The sequence below is a fragment of the Myodes glareolus genome, chromosome 19, assembly GCF_982192425.1.
Source record: "Myodes glareolus chromosome 19, mMyoGla1.1, whole genome shotgun sequence".
NCBI lineage: Eukaryota > Metazoa > Chordata > Mammalia > Rodentia > Cricetidae > Myodes > Myodes glareolus.
The window spans coordinates 39120423-39141280 of NC_142044.1; the positions used below are offsets into that span (position 1 = coordinate 39120423).

Below are 20858 nucleotides of genomic sequence, written 5' to 3' on the forward strand. Positions count from 1 at the left end.
TGTGTGCATGTGGAAACTAGAGGTCAACCTTGGGGAATGTTTTCCAGGGGCTGTCCGCATTGACTTTTTTTTTAGACATAGGGTCTCTCATTGGCCTGAAGATCACAAACTAAGCTAGGCTCACTGGCCAGCAAGCCCCAGTACCTACCTGTTCCTGACTCCCCAGTTCTGTGATTACAGACATGGGGTCACACCTGGCTCTTTTTAAATCCAGGTGTTGAGGATTGAACTCAGAGCCTCATCTTGTGCAACAAAGCATTTTTTTCCCTACTCCTTTTCAGTCCCATCCCTGTATCCTCCTGCTCCCATGGACTGTTCCCACTTACCCCGAGTGCCCCCATGATCTGACTTCTGAAAGTCCCACCCTGGTCTGCCCAGATCTTAGCCGCTCTGCTGGAGTTTCTATGCAGTTCCTTCTAGCACCTCTAGAAAGCACCTTTTGCGCATTCCCTACATCTCAGCTCCTTGTGGGGTGGGAAAGAGCCAGCCCCTTTGTCTCTGGGATCCGGCACTCTGCTGGAACTGCGGTTGTTCTACAGTTTCTGGTCTGTGCCGAGCAACAGCGGGAGGCAGCAGCTGGATTTTGCTCAGTACATCTGGCTCTTACACTTCAGCCTTTCTTCTTAGGAGACTCACGCGTTTCCCCTGCTCAGTCAGCGTGCTACCCTCCGTGTCCCCAGATGAGATCTACCCAGCATTCCAACGGCAGCTCCAAAGACTGCTTCTGAGCAAACTCCGCTTCTCCCTGCTCCTCTGAGCAGCTGGATTCCTAGAGATAGGCCTTTTAAATTCTTCTAGCTGATGGGACTAAGTAATCCCCTCAAAAGACTTCAGTCTTCCAAGGATGACGGGACAGCCAGAGCTTGCATGATGAGGACTCTGACTCACTTTGCTGCTCCGTGTAATTCTACCATCCAGGGGCGAAGACTAATATAACAGACCTCTGAAGATCCCTGCCGACGTCTGTGCTGAGGGAAGGCTGGCTTTCCATGGTCCTCCATCTGAGAGGCTGGCCTCACTCTAGTTCCTTCTCTGAGGGAAGAAGACAAAGGACAGAATCCAGGGAAGAGAAGGTGTGGGGGAGGGGAAGCGGTCTATTGCCAGAGTCCTAGTTTGTTTTCCATGACCAAAGCTACTTGGAGAGGAAAGGGCTTATTTGGATTACACATCTCAATCACATTCATATCCACATATGTACACACATCCATACATATACATGTGTACACATAGGTTTCAGTAACTGTGATCTGCTTATGAGAGACAACATGTAGTGTTTGTCTTTCTGCGTCTGAATTACCTCACTTATAATAATAATTTCCAGATCTATCCATTTTCCTGGAAATTTAAAAATAGAACCATCATATGACCCAGATATTCCACTCCTGGGCATGTACCCAAAGGACTCCGTACCTGCCCCAGGGATGCTTGCCCATTCACATTGCTGCTCTAGTCACAAGAGCAGGGAATGGAACCAGCCTGAATGATGAGTGGATAACGGAACGCGATTCACACACATGGGAATTTATGCAATAGCAGAGATCTCACAGTTTCCACTGTGGGTCTGTGAAAGGATCAAGAAATATTAGGGAAAGGAATGAAGGACGGTTGTCACCTTACTAACCTTGGGAAGCCTGAGTGACAACAGCCGCCGGCCCCCTCCATCACCCAGCACAGCCTCACCGAATAACATAGTCTCTTTCCATCTGCCTCAAACCCTTGCTTTGGCTCAGTCCCCACAGCTGCAGCCACCACGTGAATGTTGGGATCCCCACATTGTCCAGTGGTCCCTAAATCCTAGTCTAGGGGCGTGCACCTTCTCAGCACGTGATTTACTCCCATGCGGGGAGGGAGGCTCTGAGCGCTGCTGTGCTCTCCAGATCCTGCCCCGTACCTGTCCTCCTCTGTCTTGGCCTCCTGTGGCCGGCAGCAAACTGACCACTGTTGGGGAAACTTCAGCTGGGGCCGCTGGTGGAGATCTATAACCCCACTGTAGTGGAGGCCGAGGCAGGAGGATTACGAACTCAAGACCTGTCTGGGCTACAGAATGAGTTCAACACCAATTGAGCAACTTAGTAAGATTCTGCCTTAAAATTGAGGAGGAGGAGGGGTGAAGAGGAGGGAAGAAAGGAAAGAAAGAAGGAAGATAGTTTGGTGAGTTCCTGTCCCCCAGTCCAGTGCAGAAACCTGTTGCTGTTTGGCCCTGCATTGGAAACTGGCCTTGGAGCTTGGTGAGGCTCTCCTGGGATCAGTATGGCCGGCTCTGTGAAGCCATGTGGTAACCAATTTATTCAGCCAGCTCCTCCTCCACCCGCCTTCTGCCAGATGTTGATGGAAAACTGAACCAGGAGGCTGGGGGTGGAAGCAGGGAGGAATTGGAAAGAAGAAAGTAGGAGGCAGCAGGGAAAGAAAGAACAGAGGAGACGGTAGCAGTCCCGCTATCGAGGACGAAGGCTTTGATTTATGTGTGAGAGACAGCGAAAAGGAAGCGGCAGCTTCAGAGGCTCGGTTGCCCGGGTAGGCTAGTCCACCCGGCTGGCCCAGTTGCCAGCAGTTTCTGTCCTGTGTGAGGACGTGACAAAGACAGTGCCAGCATGTTTATTTTCTCTGCAGGGATTGACGCGGAAGCTCTCCAAGGGCTCAGGTTAGCTGCCTGCCTGCTCAACTCATCCCCCTGCGTACAGCCCCTTTGCCTGTTATGTTCCTTAGCCATGGATCATGGCTCTAAGACCCCTCGGGATATTCGAACCTCTCCCTAGGAAACGTGGAAGCCTACAAGGAAATCCTCAGAGGCAGAAGGCTGTGGAGGGAAGGCCTGGAGGGAGGCTCAGCTCGGCCGCAGAGATTTCTGGTCTCTCTGGGTCCTGTTTGCTCCAAAGCCTCCTTTTAAAAGAGTGCGGGAGCCCCCGTGTGGACATTTTGTGAATACTGTGCGCTTTCTCTCAAGCTCATTTCATTCCATGGTTGGTGGTATTATTTCAGGAGCCTGCAGAACCCTTTGGAGGTAGGACCTAGCTGACAGATGTGAGTCCCCACGGGTGAACCTCTGAAGGTTATGCCTGCGCCTTCCTCCAGGCCTGCACTTTCCCTGGGCTGATGGTCCATGCTTCTGGCTTCTCTAACTCCCTGGTGTCTCCATTTTTACTTTCACAACTTCCCTCCTGCCCCAGTAAGGGCTGGTGGAAGGGAATTTACACTGCTACACATTCTCTGGCGCTCCAGGCCTTCCTCTGAAGCATGGATGTTTCCATGACTTTGTAACTTTTGTGTTCTCTGTGTGTTCAAATACAGCATCACACTGATGTAGGTATCTGAATCCCATTGAATCATGGCTGCACTGCCCTCTGAGAGCCTAGGCAATTTCACAGGGAAAATCTCTTGGAAGGCCCCAGAGAAGCAATTTGTGGTGTGGGATTCAGGGCGGAAGGTGCATCCATGTGTCCATGCAGAGGTACGGTCACCCTCCATCCTTAAAACGGGGTCAAGAGCTGCTGGTAAAATGAAATCTCTCAGAACAAGGCTGAAAAAAAAATCAATTTTGTTTTGATTTTTTGAGTCAGGGTTTCTCTATGTAGCTCTGACTGTTCTGGAACTTGCTGTGTAGACTATACTGGCTTGAATTCATAGATCCACCTGCTTCTGCCTCCCGAGTGTTGGAATTAAAAGTGTGTGCTACCACCAATCTCCCAGCTAGTTACAATTACAGGCTTGTACCACTAGGACAGGCTAGGACATTTTTCGGGAGATCATTATTCAGCCTGGTACAGATTGAATATAAAACAATTTCAGTAGGTGGGCTGGGGAGATGGCTCAATGGTTAAGAGCACTGGTAGCTCTTCCAGAGGACCCAGCTTTGATACTTAGCACCTACATGGCAGTTCACAATCACCTATAATTCCATTTCTAGGGGATCTGATGACCTCTTCTGGTCTCCAAGGCAAGTACATGGTGCAAATACAGGCAAAACACATATACATATAAAATTAAAAAATGAAATTTTTTTCATCAGGGATATCTGAGGGAATTTGTTGAATCCCAATTCCAAACAAAATCTTCAGGTGCGTAGCCTTTGGTAGAGGAAACTACACTACCCTAGGAACATCTGGTCAAGGCCCTTCTCTGTGCTGTTAGATGGGCGAAGACTGAAAACCAGGGCTCCTCCCCCAATCAGAGAAAAATGCAGATCAGAAAGGACAGAGGCACCAACGCAACAAGGCACATACACTGTTAGCATCCCCGTGTGGACGTAATGTGTGGGTGGCATCCAGGGTTGATCAACAAGGCGAGGCCTTGCTTTTTGCTGTGATTATTCTCAGCAGGCAACGCTTGCTCCAGCATATGGAGCTCCAGCATTCCTGCTTCTGAGAATGTGCCCTGCAACTCTCAACTGAATGGATGCCAGCCAGCTCCCTGTGACTCCAAAACTCAGGAAGACTTTGTATGAACTAGAAAGAGAAGGAGGGAGGAAATTAGATGGGGCAGGAACAAGGAAGAAATGGAAAGAGGAAGAAGTCAGGGAAGAAGAATAGAAGGGGTAAGGGAGGGGAAAATGATCCAAGACCTGAAGGCAATGGACTGTTGGAGTTAGGTTCTCAGGGTATTTTCTCCACGCTGCATTCTTGCCTGGACACAGGAAAGTCGGTCTATTTTGGTGTGAAGAATAAATGGATAGGCAGGAACTCTGTAGAACAGGGTGAACAGATAGGCCTGAATCCCTCTAGGGAGGGAGAAGTTCCAAGAGACCTCTCCTTAGAGGTGGACAGCCAATGGCTGAACGAATAGCAGGGCTGGTGCAGGATCAGGGATCAGTGATTGGTGCCAGCTCAACAGGCAGAGATTCCCAGACAGATGCACAACAGACAGGTAGTCTACTTGCTTTGTAAAACTCCAAATCTACCAAACCAGGACCACACAGAGAACAGTCCCTGCCTGCCATTCAGTCCTCAGACACGTCATAGAACAGGCTTGAAGGAAGGAAGGCAGGATCTGTTGGTAGTGTTTCAGATGTCACGTGTGCAACCTTTGAATGTTCCTCATATCTGTTCTCCCTGGGTCTGGGGCACCCCTGAGGTAATGGTGATCTGGTCAAGATGGCCGAATACTGACCAAATTTACATGACTCTTTGGGATCCATAAAGACATAGGCCACCTCTGCTATCTGCTGATCAGAGAAGAAACAGGATCTTGGTATCCCTTGAAATAGGTCCATGAAACCCTCTTCTCTCCTAACCATCTTTATTACAGCAATAGAAATCAATTTAAAACTAGAAAGATCTGTTACATCTCATCTTTAGCCAGTGGATTATATAGGGAGGGTACTCAAAGTCAGTTTGGTCTTGTCCCTCTTGGCAGGAGGCTTACCTCGTCTCCGAGATTCTACTTTTTCCTCACTAAGATTTAACTCTGAGGAATCGGAGGCACCAAGACCTTTTCTGTGTTTCTCCTGAGCTGTTTGTGTGACACCTAGAATTAAGGTTAACTCCGAAGGAACCATTGACAGCGCGGCTGTGCAGATCCTGTACTACCGAATGAAGTTTAAATACGCTCGTTACAGACTGTGAAGTGCCCCTATTGGGAGCTTCAGCGGGCCTAGCAGATCCGTGTTGGAGACTAGCTGCGACAGGGATACCACTTACCAGGGTAGGAAAATGGGGATTAAAAAAGTTAGTAAAGAGAACAAAGACATGAGTGAAAATAATAAAACAGAAAACATAGGATAGTACTGGAAGGGAGTTCCAGTGAATACTGAAATCATCGGGTTTAATTTTCCATACGCTTTTAAACCCCAATACAACAGTGGATGGGGGTGGGGAGAAGGTGAAAGACTGCTTTAACATGATACAAAGGACAACTAGAACAGTTACTTGCTTCAGTACTTAAGACATCAAGTCAGTCAAGTCATTAATTTTTTTTTTCTTTTCTTTTTTTTGGTTTCTTAAGACAGGTTTTCTCTGTGTAAGAGCCATGGCTGTCCTGGAATAGCTCTTGTAGACCAGGCTGGCTTCGAACTTGCAGAGATCTGAATGACTCTGTCTCCCAAGTGCTGGGATTAAAGGCGTGTGCCACCACCGCCCGGCCAAGTCATTAATTCTTGAGAAAAGCATTCTGTTGTTTAGGCAGTGAAGCCACACTAGACCAAGTATACTAAAGGCAGTCACTCCCTAGGTCAAGCCTTATTCAAAAGAAGGTGCAGAAGTACTTTAGAATTCTCTGACCTTAGGTCAGGGTGGAGTGGATCTACCTGTATGGGTCATCTTAACGTCCAAACGCCAAGTAACCACGCCCTAGGTAAGGGTGTGTAGTCACACTTGTCAACAACTTTGAGCAAGCCGAAACTCTCTGACCTTCCGACCAGGTGGAAACAGGCTCATAGTTTTGGGCCTCCACAATCCAGATCATTTTTATAATGGGGATCAGATTTTATACATGTTACAGTTGGTTCTGTTTTAACTGAGCACATGCTATTGGCAACCATCTACAATGCTGTGGGCACCATGAATCCTTCCCTTTTTGTGGCTGAGAAGTCATAACCCACCATGAGGACCATCCTATCTTCCCTACATACAGGACACCCCCTGGTGCCTGAACTGAACACAGACCCCTCCAGGGGCAGCAGCTGCAGGCGCAGTTCTGTTGCCTGTCACTTGTGTTCAGCAGGGACAGACCTGGTCACAGCCCCTCCTCTGCACTGTCCTGCCTTCACCCTGTCCATCTCCCCTGTCCCTTTCTGGGGCCTCTACTCATCTCTGAGCCTCACTGATCTCTTTCCATAGCCTTTCTTGTGTTAAGAGCACTTCTAACACCTGAGACACATATTACATCACGCACATTCATTTTAAGTTCTTTTTAAATGTATCTCTATTTTGAAAATATTCTGATACCTACTAGAATACTTTCATCAGTCATTGCCCTATCTATGCGAAGTGACAACAGGCCATCTCAATTCTCCCCCATACCCACCATGGCTTGTTTGTCTCCTTTGTAAAGGAAGGTGTGTTCCTGGTGGGCAGAACCATGGAGGTGAAGTGGCCCTGGACTGGAAGGCTGCAGGGAACTCTCTGGGCACTGGATTCCTCAGTGATCATTCACTGAAAGGGCTGTGGTGCAGTTGTTTTGAGAGGCCTGCGAGCCTGGAAGAGTGCGGGACAAAGGCACAGGTTCTACAAGTAATCTATGTCCTAAGGGCCAGACTGATGGAGTCAGGAGAGAGTTCAGGGTTTAAGGTCAAGGATGTGGTGAGCTCTGGTGATGACTCTTGAGTTAGTTAAGAGACAGACGCTGAGCCCTGCACAGCGTTCACTAACATGGGTAGAGAGGACTCCATGAACTTGGACACTGAGGAGCAAGTACTAGGCAGCTCAGGATGCAGATCGCTTGCTTTCCCAAGTTTGTCCATGACTGCATTGTCCCTGCTCTCCACCCCCAGGGAGATGGCTTTGTCCACATCAGGCTTTCCCTTAGCCAATCATTCCAGTCCAGGGAAGGATAGAGGGGCTGTGGAACACAGGAGTGTTCCCCTAATGGACAAGACCTAGAATACACACAGGTCATCTCTCAGGCCAGTGTTCAGAACTTGGGAAGAAGGCCGCTTGAGCTGCAAGGGATGAGGGGACCCTGCTCACTGTTGCAGCCTGAGGGTGCATCTGTGGCCGGAAGGGGTGGCAACAAAAAGAAGGAAAATGGTTCTTATAAATCTGAAATATTCTTGTTAAACCACAATAAAAAACAGTTTGTAAAGGAGGAGATGATAAGAATCAGGAGGCAATTATCAACTTTCTGTAGTCAACAATCTAGAAAACACATGACATCATTTGCAGAAAACACACAAAGCACGACCAGGTCAGTGTTTATAAATTTATTCTTCAAATACTATGGACCATGTGGAGCCTTCATGTGCATCTCAGCAGATCTCATTCAATTACAGCAGCAGATTTGAAACTTCAGTAGGAATTAAGCCTTGTGATTTCTTCAAGAGTCTGCTTGCAGAGAGCAGAACTCACCAGCCACATCCCGTCACCCCTCCTTCCTTGTAGTGTCCATGGCTGGCACATAAAACCAAGAACCTGTGATGACCGTGCAGATGATGCCTGCAGCATCCCTTCCTCTCTCCCCTCTGAGTATTTCATCAAAGGTGCCCATCAACCCATCACTCCATGTGACCAAACCATGAACAAAGAAATGGGATTCATATCCAAAGTTTGATTTTAAGATATGGAAATATTTGGAAAACACAGAATTAGGCAGAACTAGGAAGGAGGAGAAGTCTGATGCAAGCAATCAGAAAGCAGTGGGAGAGTTGACAGCTCGGTGGATTGAGGATGGTGAGCCTCTGTTAGGAGCAGTGTGGCGGGTGTGACTGGGAGGCAGCCATGCTGTGGCTTAGTCAGGCCTTCGATGTTCTTCCCAGCTTGGGACCATGGTCCTTATGTGGGATGTTGGAGGTTGGTAGATCTAAGAGGAAGGCAGAGTCTAGTAGGAGGTAACAAGCCTGTCCCATCTGTGTTCTGTGTTCTGGTTTCCTTTCTCTTAATGTGGCCTCTCCTCTAGCAGGCACTACCACCATCCGGCATTGGTATAAAGAGGATACATTCAGGAATCCATGGCTCTGTCCAGCACACCCCACCCCCAGTCCTCTGAGCTGCACTGAGGAAGAGGTCACTGAGTCAGGCTGTCATGCACCCGGATTAGCTCCTGCAACTTCTGCTCCAGGTCCTGAGCCTGCTGCCGCAGCTTTTCAGCAGACTCTGCCTTTGCACCCTCCTGCAAATGAATTGAGTCTTCTATGAGGCTGACCACATCTAGCACAAGGGAGAGACCTGCAGTGGCCGCACCCATGATCCGGGCTCCTTTGGTCATTGCCAGAGCAGTGCCTCCAAAGGCTTTCTTCACCTGTCTAGTGCTTCGGGCGGACACCTTCCCTGTGGTCATTAGACGCTTGGCATTATTTGTCAGGCGAGGGCTGGCTTTGGTCAGCTTGATGGCATCAATGTTTTTCTTCATGACTTCTAGGTTCCGGAAAGAATTCTTAGATACAGAAAGCATCCTGGGGGTGCTCTTCTCCACAGCTTCTTTAATGATCTTCTCAGTGTTGTTGCTTTTAATGTCACTGTCAGTGTCGTTGTTCCTTGGTAGAAGCTCGCTGGCTTCAGCTTCCACCGACGCCGTGCTTACGGCTTCCACAATGGTTGTGGAAACACTTGTCACAGCTGCTGCTGCCCCAAGCCCCAAGCCTGTGGCTGAAAGTCCCAGACTGATCCCTGCTGTCACAGGTGCCAGAGCGAAACCAAGGATCGCCATGACCCCAGACACAGCACCGGTGGACTTGGCCACCATTTGTGTGATGGTGCAGTCCCTGTGCACCTTGTCAATCTTGTCTGCAAGGGTGTGGAGCTTCCTGATGCTCTCCTCAAGCTCCCGTTTCACCTGAGGATAAACTTCCAAAAACCTTTTCTTCTCCTGCAGGGCGTTTTGGATATCATCTTCATCATCTACATCACTATCCACTGTGGTCTCACCATGAGCTTCACGTGAGGCATCTTCCTCGTCACTGTAACAGGAGAGGCCAACTGAGTGGGGAAGAGAGTTTGGAAAGATCTGTCCTGTGGCCATCAGAGCACCTGCTGGGAATGAACTGGAGGAGAATGCTCCAGCTGCACAGGGCCTTTCTTTCACTGAAGAGCAGGTTTGAGATGGTGATTTTAATTGTTAAGGACACAATGAGTTAAAAACCATATTAATGTGTTCTTTTAATTTTTATTTTATTTGTTTAAATGTTTTTTTTCCTGCAGATGTGTGTGTAACATGTGCAGGCCTGGTGCCATTGAGGGCAGAAGAAGGAATTGGATCTCTAGACCCAGAGTTACAAACAGTTGTGAGCCATCATGAGAATGCTGGGAACTGGACTTCAGCCCCCTGGCAGAGCACAAAGTGCTCTTAACTCCTGAGTCATCTCTAGTCATTTATCACACATTTTTATTGCTAGACATTTAATAAAGATGGCTTCCCCTGAAGACCAGTGTCACCACTACCAACATACTTCTCTATAGGAACTCTAAAACACAGAGAAGTGAGGTTAGAGAAAAATAACCCTGTATTTTAGGGAAGTTAGTGTTCTCCAAAGAGTACACTTTCCCCAATAAAAGAACCTCCTCTTGGCATCAGCTACTGGGAACTGACCTGTCTACCCTACAGTGACCTGCTGGTTTGGGATGTCCACATTTGCTTGGAGACTTGCGACTCGAGAGTCTGCAAATTTCACACCCCTGAGAGAGAACCCTGCACAGGACATCCTTTGAAGCTACATGTGAGTTTTCACTGCACCTGTGTGTACTATACCTGAGCTGGTGGGGCCGCTCACAGCTGAGACCCTTCCATTCAAAACCCATCACACAAAGTTCCCTTCCAGCTGTGAGTAGAAGATAAAGAACCACGAGTGGGTCCCCATTTACATGTGGGTCCCATCCCCAAGGCATCCCACTGTGCCTCTGCAAGTGTTTTCTTGGCAGGCAAAACTGAGAAAGCACAACATGTAGGCTCCCTAGCTCTCGCTAGATTGAATTTCCAGGCCGAGAAAAGTGATGTGTGGTGGGATTTCGCTGTCATTTCTGACTTCCAGGGGAACTAGACTCTAAAGGCACAGACTCCAGGAGGGAGGGAGACCCCAGGACACTCGTGGGGACTGTGTATGTGATCAAGGCCCAACAAACTTCTGGACACTGAGACTTAGGTGAACAAAAAATTTTCTTGAGAAAACTTCAAGCTTATTTAAACTGCCCCCCCCCCCGGTATAGATAGACCTTGGGTTTCTGTCTTCCCTGTTCATGCTGGGCCTGACCTGCCCATGCTTAGCAAGAGTCCCAAGTCAGGTGGTGAGAACACTCTACCTTTGATTCTCAATATTTAGTCAGGTTCCCTATCGTGGTACAAACACGTGGACCTGAGCTCAGTCTTGCAGAGTCCACATAGAAAAACTCAGTGCTGGACCTGACCTTCAATCCCTGTTTGGGGATGTAGAGTCACGAGGATCCCTGGTGCTCTCTGGTCAGCCAGTGTAGTCAAATTGATGACTTCCAGGTACATCAATGTAATTGTTTTCAAAGGGGCTGGAGAGAATGGCTGCTTCATTCAGATTGTGTATTTCACCCCCATTCGGTGGCTCACAGCTGAAGGGGTCTGGTGTCCTTTTTGGCCTTCATGGATAACATTGTGGTTTAGGGACCTCACTCATACACTCACTTAATTTCAGTACCTTGGTTTCTTAAAGGTTCTATGTCCAAAAACAGTCACCTGTGTTTAGGGCTGAGTTTAGAAACACAACTCAGTTCCTACTGCTAGTGACGTCATTAAAATACATCCCATGGCAGGTGCTCAGAAACACATTCAAACAGCTTCTCCCTGATGCCGTTCAAGCTCTTATGCATAGTCTCCTTACCCTATTCTCCCCTTTTTTCCAAACCTGAGAGAAAAAGCTTCATTGATCTGTTACTGAGTACCTCTCCATCTTGTCCTCTTCATCTTGTACATCAGGATCTGGAACGATCTCAGCAAGAGCTTCACGCAAGACAACTTCCTCTTCCCTGTACCAGGAGAGACGGACTGAGTGAGGGAGAGAGCTTGTAAGATAAGCTCACTCAAGTTCAGGAAGTATACATGCACGCACACACAAACTAAAAATAAAACCTTTTGTAAAAATCAACTTTCAATAAACCCCTACTATATGCTGGTCTGCATGTTGGTCATATGCTGAGCCCCCCACATGCATCCTCTTATGAAATTCAATGGTCTCCAAATGAAGCAGAAGGAAGTAAATTAAGTTCTTATGGACACATGAGTAGCAGTGGCAGAAACAATCCTGTCCCCTGTGACTACCATCTCTGCTCAACCAGAGGCCGTCCCCTGCTAGTGATTAGCATTGAGGAAATATTTACGGAGAAGGGACACCCTGAGCACTAATTACTTGGTCTACCTGCATAGAGAATTCCTGCCCAGAAAAAGCCAGTGACACATGGCTCTGGTAGCTTGGCTAGCATCCCTAGGGAGGTGACCTGGACAAACCAGCTTCTTCCACAAACTGTTTCCAGGCTTCCTCTTCACTCAGCACGAACTGCAGGACCTCTATGTTCATTGTGTCCAGGAGGTACCCAACCATAGACTCAACGAACTCATTTCTCTCTAGATTGGTTGGAAAAAGAATATGGTTAGAGAAATGTGCTTGAGAGCTTGAATGACATCGGGAAGCAGCTGGTTAAATGTTTCTGAGCATCTGTCCCTTGAAGTATTCTTTGGTGTCACTAGGGGTAGAGGCTGAGTTGTGAGTCTTAACTCATTTGTAAAAGCCCCAATGCAGGTGACTGTATTTGGACATCTAGCCATTAAGGAAACAAAGTAATGGAAATTAAGTGAGGCCATGAGTGAGGTCCCCAATCCACAGTGTCAGTGCCCTCATAGCAAGAGGAAGACACCCCCTTCCTCCTTTTCCCTCCTCTATCTTACCCCCTCTCCCTTTTCTCCCTTCCCTTGCCTCTCTTCCTCTCTCCAGGCACATATACAGCCCATAGGCTGGTACAGGCTCCCTCTCCACCAGGAAGAGATGCTCACTATGGCCCATCCTGCCACACTTTGATTTTGAACCTTGGATTCTTGGGCAGTGAGAGAAGAGGCCTTTTCTTTAAAGCCACCTAACCAGTGTCACTTTGTGATGACACCCTGAGAAGACCAATGTACCAGAGCCGTGCCATGGTGCTTTGCAGAGACAGGTATTGTTTTTAGGCCAGAACAAGCAGGAAGTGAGTCCTCTGAACCCAGAGGAGGGAAATTCTAATGATGGTTTCCACTTAATGTGTGCCTGTGTCACGGTCCTTGAATGTAAGTTTTCTTAAATATTTATTTTTATTTATTTGTTTATTTATTTTAATATTTTAAATTTTTTTAATTTATTTTTTAGTTTTTTTTTAAGCCTACAGCTTAAAAAAATTCCCAGGTGGTCTCCCATCCAAGTACTAACCAGGCCCGACCCTGCTTAGCTTCCGAGATCAGATGAGATCGGGCGCATTCAGGGTGGTATGGCCATAGACTATTTATTTTTATTATGTATACAATATTCTGTCTGTATGTATGCCTGCAGGCCAGAAGAGGGCACCAGGCCTCATTACAGATGGTTGTGAGCCACCATGTGGTTGCTGGGAATTGAACTCAGGACCTTTGGAAGAGCAGGCGATGCTCTTAACCACTGAGTCATCTCTCCAGCCGAAATGTAGGTTTTTCCTTGATTTTTATTTTATGTATGGGAATATTTGCCTGCTTGTATGTATGTCTATGCACCATGTGTGCGTCTGGGGCCTAACGAGGGTTTTGGATCCCCTGTAGCGGCAGTTACAGACTGTTGTGAACCTGATGTGGGAGTTGGGAACTGAACCCATGTCATCTATAAGAGCAGCAAGTGCTCTTAACTGCTGAGCCTCTCTCCAGCTTGAAACCTGACTTTTGACACTGGAATGGTTAATTATTAATCCTGAGTTTCACTCCAGAGGATGAATAAACATGTATGAGATCACCCGCCCTTCTCTATGCGGTCTGTGAGGAGCGTCCAGATGTCAGTAGAGCATGGGTGCTGGGAGTGCATGAGTGGTTCAAAGACTGAGCTGAGGCATCATGGGAAGTGGGGCCTGGTTGGAGTCAGAAGGGCACCTGGGATGTGACTGTGGGACTGATGGGTGTCTTGTCTTGTTCCTTTCTTGTTACTGCTTTGTCTGTTTTTTTTTTTTTTGTGTGTGTGTGCCATGATATGAGTTGCCCACTCTGTCTCCCTGCCAGGATGGATTGAATCATACAATATTGTAAACAAAATAAGTCTATTCTCATTGGTCAAAATATAATCAAAGTGAGTAACAGTAGTTTTTTTAAATTTTTTTTTAAAAAAAATATGCACTGGTGTTTTGCCTGCATGTGCGTCTATGTGAGGGTGTCAGATCCCCTGGGACTGGAGTTACAGATAGTTGTGAGCTGCCATGTGGGTGCTGGGCATTGAACCTGGATTCTCTGGAAGAGCAGCCAGTTTCCTCAACCGTTGGGCCATCTCTCCAGCTCTGAGTAACACTAGTTTTAAAAACTAGCTTTCAGTGAATGAATGAATGAATGAATGAATGGTCTACTGAGCCAGTGGAAGAATTTTAGAAAGGAAATGGAGGTAGTATAGTGGTGCATGACTTTAATCCTAGTACTTGGGAGGCTAAGGCAGGTGGATCTCTGGGATTTAAGGCCAGGAGAAGCCAGGGAACACAGGAATTGGGGGACTGGTGAGGATCAGGTTGGTGTAGGGTAGTTCCTGGGTGTAGGGTGGTTCCTGGGTGTAGGGTAGTTCCTGGGTGTAGGGTGGTTCCTGGGTGTAGGGTAGTTCCTGGGTGTAGGGTGGTTCCTGGGAGTAGGGTGGTTCCTGGGTGTAGGGTAGTTCCTGGGTGTAGGGTGGTTCCTGGGTATAGGGTGGTTCCTGGGAGTAGGGTGGTTCCTGGGTGTAGGGTGTTCCTGGGTGTAGGGTGTTCCTGGTTAGGAGCCATTTGTGGGTGGAGTTTTTCTTTCAGTTTCTTCCAGGGTTTCAGCTTCAAGTTCAGACTTTTCTTTTGAATGAGAAAAGACACCATCAGGCCCCACCTTAGGTAGGCACACCTGGTAAAGGAGCTCTGGTCCTGCAGGGAAGGGCCGGTGCTCTAACACAGCCTGCAATGGGAATTGGATTCCTTGGAATTATTGGAGTCCAGGGAGAGGAGGCTACAACAAGGAGGGTCTGCTGTGCAGCATGCTCCAGCCTGCCTGTATTTTGTTCTGATCCTCAGAACAACATGGAGACACTGGGCCCCGAAGGACAGGCAATTTGAGGTGAGAGTTTCCAGGTGACAGAGATGGACTGAGCAAGGTCTCACTGAGGTGCAGTTACTTCCTGCTCAGGCAGTTAGGAAAGTTAGTTTTGACTTCTCAGCAGGGAGGCCCTGGCAGTCCTAGGCCATGAGCAGCAGCAGAGAACAGACTGATTACCTGGGGAGCCCATGACAGCTGTGGTCTTGGTGTCGCTCAGGGGATCCTGACAGCTTTCCTTACAGCTCACCGGGTGTCCAGGCTACAGGAGGAAATAACAGCCTGTGGGACAGAATGGGGACAGCTGTTGTGACCAGGGATCTGCTGACCCATAGTTCTCTAAATGGTGACTGCCGAGGGCAGAAAGAGCTGAACCCAAAGCTTGTCTGCTCCTCTGGACTCTGTGACTGCTATTTAAGGGAGCCTGTCCTCTGGCTGCAGTCCTGCTGCCCCCGGTCCTGGCAAGGAGGAGGACTAATGGCATGCTGGGGACAGTGGAGAAGGTGTCAGCTGAGGACACAGCTGTGGAGAAACAAAGACCCTGCACACAGAATGAGAGATGGAGAGGAATGTTCTGGTAGCCACCTGGGTGTGGGCACTGTGTTTCTATTGATGGTCACTTCTTTCTTTCTTTTTTTCCTTCTTCCCTCCTTCCTTCCCTCCCTCTCCCTCCCTCCCTCTTTCTTCTTCTTCTTCTTCTTCTTCTTCTTCTTCTTCTTCTTCTTCTTCTTCTTCTTCTTCTTCTTCTTCTTCTTCTCTCTTTCTCTTGAAATTGTTTTTGGGGGGCTGGAGAGATGGCTTTGTGGTTAAGAACACTGACTGCTCTTCAAGAGTCCCTGAGTTCAATTCCCAACAACCACATGGTGGCTCACAGTCATCTATAATGTAGACCTGGTGCCCCCTTCTGACATACGGGCACACATGGAAGGAATGATGTACACATAATAAATAAAAAAACTTAAAAAAAAAAGAAATTGTCTTTTGACACATGGATTCTCCATGTAGCACTGAGTGTCCTAGAACTCACTCTGTAGACCAGGCTGGCCTCAAACTCACAGAGATCCACATACCTCTGCTTCCTGAGTTCTAGAATTAAAGACACGTACCGCCGCTGCCTGTCTGTAATTCCTTATACTGACTGACTTAGTCCCTGTTCTATTGTTGTGAGGAGACGCCATGGCCAAGGAAACTCTTATAAAATAAAACATTTGGCTTGTTCACAGTTGCAGAGGTTTAGTCCATTTATCTTCACGTTGGGAGCATGGTGGCATGCAGGCAGACCTGGTGCTTTTATAGCTGAGAATTCTACAAACAGATCCACAGACAGCAGGAAGTGAGAGACCCTGGGCCTGCCGTGAGCTATTGAAACCTCAAAGCCCACCCTCAGTGACACACTTCCTTCAACAAGATCACACCTACTCCAACAACACCACACTTTCTAATCTCTCTCCAGTAGCCCCACACCCAGGGCGTCAACATATGGGGCCGTTGCTATGCTATGCCAAACCAGGATGCTTACTGTTTATGATGCTCTGGCTCCTTACACATACATAATGAAGTCTTTATACATGCCTTATTAGGTTGAGATCTTCTGAATCCATGTCAAGGAGGTGGGACAGGCACGTATTTAGCTAACATGAGTGTGTTTTCAGTGTTGATAGAGAAAGGACTTGAACCCAGAACGTGACAATCCATGTCTTGCTTTCAGATGACTAAGCTCCACTATCTTAAAGACACAACCGCATTCCCTCCTCTTTATAGCACATGTGTGCATCATAGTCTCTGTGTGTTATAAATGGTTCTCTGTTTCCATAGCACTGCCTGTGCCTAGTACCAGGTCCACATATTAGTAAAAGCACTGGGATCCTCTGTGATGCCAAAGGACCACACCCTCCTTTCTTCTGCAATATCCTTGTCCTATCAGGACCTGGAATCCTGCCTGCTCCCAGCCCTGCTGTGTGTGTCTTTGACACCCGTTCTTCTCCCTGACTCCTGGACTTTGTGGTGCTCCTAATCATTATGCAAATAGTGATACAAAGAATGTTCTCATTGCCTGTTGTAGAGCCTGCATTTGTGCTAATTTCCTCATGACATTTGTAGGAGTAGAAGGACTGGGCTAAGGAGCGTTAACACAGGCAGTGTGTGAGGACGCTCATTCCTTCATTCTGACCAGTTCTCAGGAGTCTTTCAGGGTGGGAAAAGACTTCATAAAGGGAGAAACGCACACTGCACTGGGATTGCCTGGAAGCTGAGGAAGGAAAGAAAACATGTTTAGCAGTGTGGGTCTGAGGCATCAACTTCTCCTGGGACCTGACCAAAATAAGAGTGAATGACCTGTTGGTGTGGGAAGAGCTGAAGATACTGTTGGCTCACTCTCAGGACCACACTCTGACCTTGTAACTGACAGATAAGTGTTCTGCCCAAACCCTCCAAGTGTGTACGTAGCCTAGGCTGTCCTCAACCTCACTGTGTAGTCCTGGAGAACCTTGAACTCCTAATCTTAGACCTGTCCCATCCAAGTGTTAGGATCCCAGTTTTGTATCCCTCCCCCCACTCAAGCCTTTTCATATTTGCACCAATTTATAATGAAATGGAAAGAATATTTCAAAAGACCTAAGAGCCAGTCAGAGTCTTACACACAGCAGGTGTTCGGAAGTCCCCTCCCCAAAGTGAAATCTGGAGTCAGCTCCTCAGGGTCAGCATTCTTCCTGTTCAGTCCCTTCCTTTTAAGGGACTTGGGACTTAAGGTGACAGGAATGGAGTCATCTCATCATTCAAAGGTTAAAAAAAAATCACATTAATATAGAGATGCATCTTAAAACTAACTTACTGGCCAAAGAATTTAAATATCTGAAAGATGCCCATTGAACCAGCTCTGGGTACACATCCCTCTGTAGCTGTTGGGTGTGGAAGATGGTAGAGTTTTGTAGGACAGATAACAACAACCAACCAAGATGGTAACACGCTCAGGTGGAGCCATAGCCACCCACATGTGTAGCAGGCAGACATCAGAGCAAGTCCGTAGAAACCTGTGCTGGGGTGTGAGGTGCAGGTCAGAGTAGCTTGCATAAGGCCAAATGAGGGTGAGAAGTGACGATCTGTGTTAGTCAGGATCTCTAGAGTAACAGAACTTACAGAATAAATCCCTCTACATAGAAGGGGGTTTGTTAGAACGACTCACGGACTGTGGCTCAGCTTGTCCAACAGTGGCTGCCTACGAACGGAAGGCTGAAGACTCCAGACGCTGCTCAGTCCTCAAGGCTGGGTATCTCAGCTAGTCTTCAGTTTATGCCGGAATCCTGAAGAAGGAGGCTCTAATGCGGTAAAGGTATGGACTTGTTAGTCAGGCAAAAATAAGGAGGCAAAGATCAACAACTGCCTTCTTCCATGACCTTATATAGGCTTCCAGCAGAAGGCGTGGTCTAGATTAGTCAGGGTTTCTCGTCAGAAGATCTGTATTAAAGAAGAGCCTTTCCACAATAATGATCCAGCTCAGAAGTGCATCTTCTCACTTCAAATTAAGCAAAATTCCCTCACAGGTTGCCCCATATTTGGGTTTTAATTGAATTCCAGACGTAGTCATCATCACACACTAACCCCAGGAGGTGCTCTGCCACCCAGACTCAGAAACTCAGTGTTAGGGGAAAAAAACCTTTTGAAAGCCCATAAGACAAATGTTGAAACTCAGCTTCATGGAGCTAAGGCTGACTGGGAAGTATGTGTGTGCCTGTGTTTACATGCACTGTGTGGGGATGTTGTTTAAATTAGTTCGAGTGAAAACACTTTATATGTTAACCATCTACACCCTGAGTCCTCGACTGATCTGGGATTTGGGGTCTGGCTTCTTCCCTCTGAGCATCTCCAGCATCAGAGACAAGCTCATTCTTCCTGGTACCCACTTTCCTATGGCCTCTGTGGCATGTGTGCCAGGCATCTAGCTACCAAGCAGAGCAGTGCCCTGGTAGGGATGAGCAGAGCAGACAAGCCTAGACCTGTTTATCTGACGAAAGAGAGAGATTCCGAGAGGGGAAAGTACTGTGCACGACGTCACACAGCTGATTCTGACTTTGTGGGTTTTTTTCTTTTTTCTTTTTTAATAATTCCAAGGTTTCTAGAATGCTCTTTGTTTGTATGGACACATAGCTTGCCCCTGCCTTGGCTCTGCCCTTTGATCTTTCAAACACACAGCTTATGGCACTGTTTACAGGATCGTGCACCTTGCCCTCCCTGTCCCCAGGCTGGCACTCTTTCCCACCCAGCACACAGAACAACCTTGGCCTTCTCTCTGCTGCCCCACAGACTGAAGAGAGGCTGGCTAAGACCAGGGGGTGCAGGCTGGACATCCACTGACTTCCTTCCTTCTAGTATCTAGGACAGGGAACTCTTTTCTGGGCCTCAGTTTCCACCGTGGAGCCTGGCACAGACACATATACTGAGAGATTCACAGTGCAGTCTCTTTGATTCTCGAGTCTCACAAATCCACATTTGCTACCATCTGTTCCTATGGCAACACCTTAGGGAACTCAAGGGTGGTCATGACACAAGGATGTATGAACTCTGGGTTCTCTGCTCTCTCCTTTCACATCTTCAATTCCTCCATTTCCCAGAGGGCACCCACAACAGCCACCTTCCCTCTGAGGTGCTGTAGTCATAAATCAGGCGGTCTGGAACTAAGTTGAGCCCCTAGGTGATCATATCTGAGGGGTTTTCCTCAGTCTCTTGTCCTGACTTTTGAGGGTGAGATAAAAACAGCCAGATTCCTATCTGGATGCAAGTTTAGTCATAGGCAGATGAACATGTGAATGGGCCAAAGCCTAAATTGGGTTTATAAAATGGGGCAATCATTTTTTTCTTTTTTTTTGAGTTGCTGTGGCATTGGAAGATATCTCTCTACTTATGTAAGAATCTTCTCCCGGCACAGTTACATGGGACACAGTGGTTCTTAGCAGTTTGTCCAGTTCCCAGTTCCAACCAGAGGTAAGCTCTGGACCCATGTTCCCAGCCTGAGAAGGGTAAGTGGAGTCACACATTCTGAGCAGCTGATGATCCAGGTGACCCCTCAGACAAGCCACTCTCTTGGTGTCGCCCTCTGCCTTGCCATCTCTAATACCCACTCAGAGGAGCAACCTCAGGCCCTTCTCATCTCATAGTGCTTGATGAGTCTTTGTGATCTCAGCCACCACTGACTGTGGGACCCGCTATGGATCACTCCCTAGCTCTGCTGGGCCCTGTCTGTCTTTCATGTATAAGCCCCTCCTCTCCTCACATTGGTACAGACCCTGACTCCAAGCTCAGTAACAAATGTGGATGGTGTTATGGTAAAGGTAAAACTGGGGCCATTTCCCGAGTGGCCCATGGGCCACAAGGGGCAGTGGATTCCAGGCAGGGAGCCTCTTGGCAGGTGAAAGTGAGCAACCTATTAGGCACACCATGCAGAGGAAGTGGGTATTTATTTAGTGGGTTATGGAGGGGAAATGAAAATGGGGAAAAGGGAGAAGGGAGAAGAGCAGAGAGAGGGAGAGAGAGAGAGAGAGAGAGAGAGAGAGAGAGAGAGAGAGAGAAACAGAGAGGGTAGGGTAAGGGGAGAAGAGGAGAGAGGCAGAAGCTGCCTCTTCAGGAGAGAGAAGGAAAGGAAGGAACTCAGGCTGGAAGCCGAAGGAAGATCTGCTTGCCTCAGTGGACAAGGGAGTGAGTGGGTGGGGCTTGTCTCTTAGAGGGACAGGACAGACCATTAGAGATGGTGCAAATAAAAGTGTCCAGAAGGAATCCCAACTGAGGCTTCTAAGAGCCTAAGTAGCTCATAAGAACTTCAATAACAGTGGGGAGGCTGGAATGTTACAGATCAAGAGCCTAATGACACTTTGTCTCTGACTGTCCTTAGTCCCCTGAATATCCATTTATTGCCACTGCTGTGTTGGATTTAATACACTCCATGACTAAGATCAAAAACCATTTGGGACTAACACAGCAGACCACTAGGTTCCTCTGACCCACAAACTAAGAACTTCTGCAGA

At 47.7% G+C, this 20858-nt stretch overlaps 1 protein-coding gene and 1 pseudogene across 7 annotated transcripts in view; both read right to left on the reverse strand.

Annotated features, from left to right (window-relative positions):
• Positions 1-7837: 7837 nt before the first annotated feature.
• Positions 7838-20858, reverse strand: part of LOC125413349 (apolipoprotein L3-like) — a 107356-nt gene continuing 94335 nt past the window's right edge. For 2 of the 7 annotated variants that reach the window (XM_087898920.1, XM_087898918.1), the window contains exons 2-5: positions 15025-15126; positions 12042-12168; positions 11490-11573; positions 7838-9544 (exon numbers count right to left, since the gene is read on the reverse strand). In XM_087898920.1, coding sequence (XP_087755046.1) covers positions 8653-9544; positions 11490-11573; positions 12042-12168; positions 15025-15037 — 1116 coding nt within the window. In that variant the 5' untranslated portion in view covers positions 15038-15126 and the 3' untranslated portion in view covers positions 7838-8652. Of the gene's footprint in view, positions 9545-11489; positions 11574-12041; positions 12169-15024; positions 15127-18025; positions 18222-20858 lie in introns of those variants that run through there. The other 5 variants (XM_087898922.1, XM_087898921.1, XM_087898919.1 and 2 more) reach the window with 4 other exon arrangements.
• On the reverse strand, positions 12951-13070 carry LOC148118945 (5S ribosomal RNA; annotated as a pseudogene).